Source organism: Sinocyclocheilus anshuiensis, unplaced genomic scaffold, assembly GCF_001515605.1.
Source record: "Sinocyclocheilus anshuiensis isolate Anshui unplaced genomic scaffold, SAMN03320099.WGS_v1.1 scaffold283, whole genome shotgun sequence".
In the NCBI taxonomy this organism is placed as follows: domain Eukaryota; kingdom Metazoa; phylum Chordata; class Actinopteri; order Cypriniformes; family Cyprinidae; genus Sinocyclocheilus; species Sinocyclocheilus anshuiensis.
The window spans coordinates 5,808,058-5,815,807 of NW_015549605.1; the positions used below are offsets into that span (position 1 = coordinate 5,808,058).

Here is a 7,750-nt window from a genome sequence, read left to right on the forward strand (position 1 = left end):
TATATCATTTATATATATTTAATTAAAAATAGTATTTTATGTTGAAAAAGCAAAAATATGAATTAGAAATGAAGAGATGGCATGTGGTGGTGTTTTTTTCTCTCCCCTCCCTGCTCTTGTGACATCAAAGGTTATTGGACATGTGCTTTAGAATGTGTTTTTATTAAAGAAAATGTATGGAATTGATTTTGCTATTTAGAAGAGTTTAATTTATTTTGTTTTTCCTGTCCAGGAACATGATGAACCAATCCTTAAGCACTTGCAAGACATTAAAGTTAAATTCTCAGATGCAGGCCAGCCAATGGTGAGTCTGACCGTCTCTTCGTCTCCTGTCTGATGTCTTAATCTCACAGTTTACTCACAGTTTGGTCTCTTTTCAGAGTTTCACATTAGAGTTCTACTTTGAACCCAACGATTTCTTCGCAAACACAGTCCTGACAAAGACCTACAAAATGAGGTCTGAGCCAGACGAGTCGGATCCCTTCTCTTTCGACGGGCCAGAGATCATGGGCTGCACAGGGTACGGCTCGACCTCTGACTTTCACTCTGTTAGCTTTGACAACATTAGTTACATCAGAGACTGACTGTTTTCAGGTGCACGGTCGACTGGATTAAGGGCAAGAACGTCACATTGAAAACCATTAAGAAGAAACAGAAACATAAGGGACGTGGCACAGTGAGGACGGTCACCAAGACAGTCCCCAATGATTCGTTCTTCAATTTCTTCTCTCCGCCTGAAGGTAAAAACCCCCTCAAAACTACCACATCCCTGATTATCCATGTGTTAGTTTGTTGACTTGTTCATATTATTTTAGTAGAATAGCATTTGCTGATAATAAACTTTCTCTTCTTTACAGTTCCAGAAAGTGGTGAACTGGTGAGTAACTGATTTTATTCCTAGCCATGAACTTCATGAACATTTTGTCACTTTTTTTTCTAAATTTAGGTGGACTATACTCTTTTTATCATAAACGGACAACAATTTTGTTCAGATGTTTAACTGATGTATTTAAAGTATTACCTTTTTAGATCTTAGCCTTATATAGCTTCTTGGTAATTGTACGACTTTTATTTACTCCGTTTTCGCCATGAAGATAGCTTTGATGCTGACATGGCATTAACAAAATAAATGCGTATTTAAATTTCGCTATGCATGACCAGGGCCTAAAACTAACATTTTGACACATCTTTGTGGCAAATTGCACAAAAACAAGGGTAATTGACTTGAGAGAATTTACTGGACATTAAACTTATTTCATTAAAAAAAAAGGGCAGAACAAATTGGTGAAATGTCTGATTGCTGCTTTATTATTATTATTATTATTATTTTATATTATTTATTATTATTTAATCACATAAAAATGTTATTAAAGAAATAACACTATAAAACTTGAACTATTATTTCTGATTCATTTTAATTTATATAATACTGCTACCACTTATTACTATTATTATTATTATATTTATATAACAGTAATTAATTTATTTAAAAAATGTTTAATTACTTTCAAAAATTAAACCATAGAGCTCTTATTTTGGCTCAAAATCGCAGGGCAACTTCTTTTGAACTGCTTCTCTTTTGTTGACAACATTTATAAACACTTATTACAAGTTTGCTGTTTTTTTCCTCTTATTTGGTGCTTGGTGAGTGTTACTTCTAGGCCCTGTGGCATGACTGGTTTATCAGATTGGTGAATGTTAATTTGGCTGGTAATCATGAAGTCTCACTGTTATGATGAATGAGAGGTTTGTTTTTGCCGTGTGTTCAGGACGAGGACTCGGAGGCCGTGTTAGCAGCAGACTTTGAGATCGGTCACTTCATCCGCGAGCGGATCGTGCCCAGGGCAGTGCTATACTTCACCGGCGAGGCCATCGAAGATGACGACGATGACGTGAGTGAACGGCAGCCATCCTCTGTCATGAAGTCAAACGATGCTTTATTTCCAAACGTCTGACCGCTGTGTTTCTGTTGTGCTTTTTTTAGTATGACGAGGAGGGAGAGGAAGCCGATGATGAGGTTAGTTGTCTTCTGTTTTTCTGTTTTTATCAGCGTTATTCTTCTGGATGTGTGTAAACTGATATGTTTGTAACTTGCAGGAGGGTGAAGAGGAGGCCGACGAGGAGAACGATCCAGACTATGAGCCCAAGGTAAGAGTCCAGACGTCCATCGATGATCCTTATGGCAGGCCGATACTGAGATCTCAACATACAGAATACATACGGTCACCTCCACTCATGCATCTCTGCCTCTCTCGCCCTCAAACGCTGATTCTCCTGCCAAAAAAAAACAGTTCTTCATGATTTATTAACTTCAGCTTTATTTACTGTCATCTTTGGTCCATTCGAGAGAGAAATCCAAATGAGAACAGATCATTTTTTGACGAGTAGATAAATGACCGCAGTGTTTGCAGCATCTCTGTGAACGTCTGACCTTTAACCCCGATTTATAAATACTACACTGCAGTTCTGTGGGTATTTTTTGTTTCTCTGCTCTAAAATTCCTAGTAGCACATCTAAAGCAACAGCACTGAATATACGCTGCCCTACAGAGGTCAATTTAATGGTCAGTTTTCACCCTCCTGTTCCCATTTTTCGCTGAATCGGAGCATAGATGAGTAATGCAGCAGTGCTTTCTCCAAGGGGTCAAAGTTCAGGGTGGGAATGTTAATGGATATTCCTCCATTATTACTGACCTCATTCATTTGTAGGGCTGCATGATTTGGGGACAAAAATCTAATTGAAATATTTTATTTTTATTTTTTTCTGATGGTTGTGATTGAGAGGTTTGCTGTGCTTGTTGGGTTGCACTTTTAAAAAAAAAATTTTTTTTTATATCAATATGGCTATGTTGTTATAATAATAATAATAATAATAATAATAATAGAAATAAAAAATTATAGAAATGAAATCAAACAAAATATTACTTGAAATATTTCACTGTTAAGTTAACTTTCAGAAATAAATTATTTCTTATGCTCAATTTGTTTAATTTTACAGTGAGATTACAATGTATTTATATTTTTAATTTTAAAATTACTAAAGTATTGCTATTATAGTATTTCACTGTTAAATTAAAATGGGAAATTTTTGTTATCATTATTATTGGATATTAAATGCTAAATTTGTTTAGTTTTAAATAAATTATATTAGTAATATTTTGTTTTTGTATATTTTTATTAATATATAAATAATCCATTTTAATTTTACAGTGAAATTACAATAGGATTACAATTCAAATTCTAATTTGAATGGAGTATTTAAGAAATAATGATAATAATCATGAGCATTTTAGAAATGTAATATTTTTAGACCATAAAGCTACAGTGCTAATATTTATGGCTGTCTTAATTTCTTTATTTTTTTAACACTTCACTCTGAAAAAGTAAATTTAATTTCTTTGCATATTGCAATTTCGGTTTTAGTTCAGTTCATCGTGCAGCTCTACCTCCTTGGTTTGATTTGAGAATATTATACAATATCCTTCACTGTTCTGGATGAGGTCGAAGCATCACTGCAGGTTTATCTTCTCGGCGTAGTTCACAAACGTCTGTCTTCAGCATGCCAGTCTCTGACATATCTTTACTCAAAGCATGCACTTGCCTAATCAAACAGAATTACAGTAGGAAAATATTGACTTTTGTAAGCAAAGACATGATTAACATGTTAACTTCTCAAGCTCTTTGGCACCTCTCTGAATTTGAGTTCCTCTCTAAATTTCTCCTCACTAGGTATAAGTGATGTCTGTAGTAACCCTGCCCTGGTAGGTAACGCTCATGAATTAATGTGACCCTCCTGTTGCGTTTGAATCCCTTCCCATCATTCCCTACACTGACCACTAACACTTGTGCTTATTTCCTCTTTCTAACCATCGTGAGTTGCCATTAGCATCTGTATTGTTTCTGTATGTTGAAGCATCCAGTTTGCTCTCCAAATGAAACCCTGGTTAGACTTGTTCCCCGCTGGTGTCTTTTCACGCTGAGAGTGGAAAGGACCGGCTGCGCTCGTTCCGTCATGCCATTGGTGGAAACCAGTGTCAGTCATTGCTGTGCCATCCCTAGGGCCCTATGAATCAGTTTCATTTTTTCCCCCCAAATTCATCTTTTATTTCAGTTGTAATTTTTCTGCATTCTGTTTAATGGTTACATTTATATTTTATTAATCATATACAATGTCTAGTTATAATGAAACGTATGCAACTTAAGTTTAAGAAATTACATTAGCCTATTAAATCCTTTTATTTTTTTCTCATTGTTTTATTTTTTGCCAAATATATATATATTTTTTTCTTCAGTTTTAATCTCTCTGGATTCTGTTTTAATAGTTAAATTATATTTTATTAATCAAAAATCATGTCTAGTTAATCAAGAAGTTTCCTCAGTTTCTTATGTTTGACAAATTACGTTCAAGGCCTTATGAAATCCAGTTGTTTTTTTTCCCTCAAATTGTTTAATTTATTTTGTAATTAAAAAGCATGTCCAGTTATTTGATAACATTAAACTTATGCAATTTGACAGTTATATTAAGTTTAACAAATATTTTTGGGCATTATGAAATCCATTTTTATTATCCCTGATTTATTTTATCTATGCCTTATTCCAATTTTCAATGTAATTTTTTTTAGTATTTAAGTCTAATTAATCCTGTAATTGATTCAATTTAACAACAATTTATGTTCAACTAATTATATTTTAGGGTCTTATGAAACCCATTTTTACTATCCCCGATTTATTTATTTATTTATTTATATTTATTTAAATATTTCTAGATGGATTTTCCCCCGCTTCGATTCATTTACATTTTAATGGGACCTGTTTTAATGGTTAAACTAAATAGTAATTAATTACATTTTTATATTAATTAAAGCTTAATTAATCATGATTTCTTCATTTATTGATGATCATTTATTTGATCTCAAATTACATTTTTCTTTTTTTCTGCAGTCTCTTTATTTTTTATTTACAGTAATTTAATAAATGTTTAATCTCCTCAGAAATTATTTAGAGATATCTGGTTTTAATGTTTTATAAAACATTAACAGTTAAAAGTAATCAAATGAGAATTTAAGTTTAGGGTTTAGGGGGTGAATGGATGATTCCTGAAGTTTTAATAATTTGATAACTTTGAAAAGTGCTGGTCAAAAGTTCTGCAGACCCTTTTTGTGTGTGTATGTGATTATCAAACAATGGTAACATGCTTATGAAGTTACACTGTAAATTCCACTTATGACTAAATTCCACAATTTCTCCCGTCACAGAAATCATAGGCCCCTAAGGCCCCTAATGTGTTGCCGTGTGATTTGATTGGCTGAAACACTTAAGGACCCCAAGCCTGAGCTGTTTTCACAATGGAAATGCATTTTGTGTGCAAAACGCGTAACTCTTCCTCGCTCTGTTGGTTTGTTTCACAGAAGGATGCCAACCCTCCAGAGGAGTGCAAACAGCAGTGATGGCAGCGCCACCTCCTTCAGGATCCCCTACACTGTAACGGCTTCAAACAAACATAGTTACTTACCGCCTTACAATGTTTTGTATTTTTCTTGGTAGAAATAATTGAAAAATTAAATAAAAGGGTTTCGAGATTTTTGTTACAAAAAAAAGAAAAAAGAAAAACCACCACACACAACTCCTCTATCGGGAGCCGCGGCTCATGACACATAGTATTTTACTAGACCGGTTTCTTTCGTTTTCCTTTTTCTCTGTATAAATAGTTAGAATGCAGAAAATCCCTTGAAGCATGACACTCGTTTCTTCACCGCTAAACTAGTTGGGTTCTCGTAAAGTCTTTTGTATTGCTCTTAGACAACAGCTGTGGAAAGACGGTCCGGTTTACAGGAGAAGCGTCCGGAGAGATTCATTCGGTTAACCTTCCACGAAAACGTTGGCTGTTTTAGGTTGGGAGGATGTTTAAAGCTTGGTGGAGACTGATGCATATTCCACATCCGTTCAGTCGGCGCTCTGCTGCATGACTCCTTTCTTTTCTGTGAGCACTTTGTATTTTCGTCATGTATCCGTAGCGTTTATTTTTTCCATCGATTCGGCCAATGCTTAACTTTTAACTGGCTTGCCGTTCTTTAGGTGGGTTCTCTGCTCCACGGAATGCACTTACAATGATCCGAGCGACCTCATTGGAGGATTAGACTTTGAACGAGAGAACCTGATTGGAGGAGCCAGTCTAGCTAGTCTCTGATTGGCTGGTTTCTGAGCTCGGCTCGGAATGATGTTTGTGGTGAAACACCACCTCTGTTTGGCAGGCCTATCACTGTGAATGTGTGTGTGTGTGTGTGTTCAGAGGAAGGTAGTCTTCGTCTCCTCTCACTCGTAGCGCAGCCCAGCAGGTCTGAAGCAGATAGAGCAATATTTTCACCCGGAAAGCCCCACCGCCGCAGTATCCCGTGTCTCGTGGCCCGGCTCTGTCCGGATCACCGGTCAGTCGGTTAGTTAGTTGTCTGGTGAGCGGTTGAAGCAGCAGGGGTCTTTCTGGTTCCCCTCAGCAGCTGTTGTCAAAGCAAAATACCATGCTACAAAATACTAATGTACTCAATAACTGTACGTGGATGTATATTCATGAAAAATAAATTGGTAAAACGTGCAAGCCTTGGTCTGTCTTCTGTTCATGTGTAAAGCTTATCAGTTTAACCAAATCATTAAGGCTGTAATTTAAGCACCAGTTTTATGATGGTTTGTGTGAGTAGGTGAATATTTTGTAATCATTCAATGACTCCACTAGGCGGCAACATTGAGTTCAAATTGCCTGGATTAAATTTGACCACTCGTGGTCAATTTTGACCTCATTTTATAATAAAGATGTAATGGGTCTGTTACTTATTTCAAAAGATGGAGTTAAAAGGTTAAATGAGTAATTGATTTATATATCATTAATGTTGCTAAAAATACTAAATTATCATCTCGGTGTACATAATGGAAGAGAAAAAAATCAGGAAAAAAATATATTGCGTTTGTCCATAATGGTTTATTAATTTTTTTTGGCTTGTGGACTTGGAATGCAATATTTGTTTTAAATCAAACATTACAAAAGTATTAAATTAGGATGGTTTTACATCAAGTCTTGTTAAAATGAGATGTATTTCATTTATTTATTTTAATTATTACCAGTGCTGTTATAGTATCATTTAGATATTATAGTTTTTACTAATAGGTTGAATCTTATTTTGTGTTTTTCATTTTAAGTTCACATAATTATAGCATTGTGTTCCGTTTTTTTTTATATTTATAGTATATAGTTTTTTATAGTATATACTTTTTTTTAAATTTTTTTAAAGGTTTTAGTTATTTTAGTAGGCTACATTAATTGAGATGAGCTGGCATATTATTTAAATATTTTATTTCAGTTTGAGATTTTTTTTTAATGGTTTTTAAGTTCTGGTTTTCGTTAATTATAATAACCCTGATGAGCACATGCTGTTTATATTAAAATTCTTTTTGTATTGTCATTTAGTATTTGTATATATATTAACTTTAATTCTCAAAAATATTTTTCATGTTTCAAATAGTTGGGTGTTAAACCGTAAAATTGTTTTAGTATTTTTTTATTTATTCTGATATTAGTTTAAAATCGTAATATTTTACATAGTGCTGTTGCAATATTTAATAGTATTACTCTTTCCAAATGTTTTAAATGTTCACATTAATTTACATAATATAGAATAAGATTGATTCCTAAAAATGCTGCCTAGATAGGCGCCTTATATGGTTTTGTGAGGCTCGAGTGTGTGTGTGTGTGTGTGTGTGTG

At 34.2% G+C, this 7,750-nt stretch overlaps 1 protein-coding gene across 3 annotated transcripts in view; it reads left to right on the forward strand.

Moving 5' to 3' along the window:
- LOC107658961 (nucleosome assembly protein 1-like 1) overlaps positions 1–6,591 on the forward strand; it is a 19,118-nt gene extending 12,527 nt beyond the window's left edge. For 2 of the 3 annotated variants that reach the window (XM_016447705.1, XM_016447706.1), the window contains exons 8-15: positions 233–304; positions 381–520; positions 595–740; positions 858–877; positions 1,770–1,892; positions 1,985–2,017; positions 2,098–2,148; positions 5,408–6,588. In XM_016447705.1, coding sequence (XP_016303191.1) covers positions 233–304; positions 381–520; positions 595–740; positions 858–877; positions 1,770–1,892; positions 1,985–2,017; positions 2,098–2,148; positions 5,408–5,446 — 624 coding nt within the window. In that variant the 3' untranslated portion in view covers positions 5,447–6,588. Of the gene's footprint in view, positions 1–232; positions 305–380; positions 521–594; positions 741–857; positions 878–1,769; positions 1,893–1,984; positions 2,018–2,097; positions 2,149–3,728; positions 3,761–5,407 lie in introns of all 3 variants that reach the window. The other variant, XM_016447707.1, reaches the window with a different exon arrangement.
- The last annotated feature ends 1,159 nt before the right edge of the window (positions 6,592–7,750 follow it).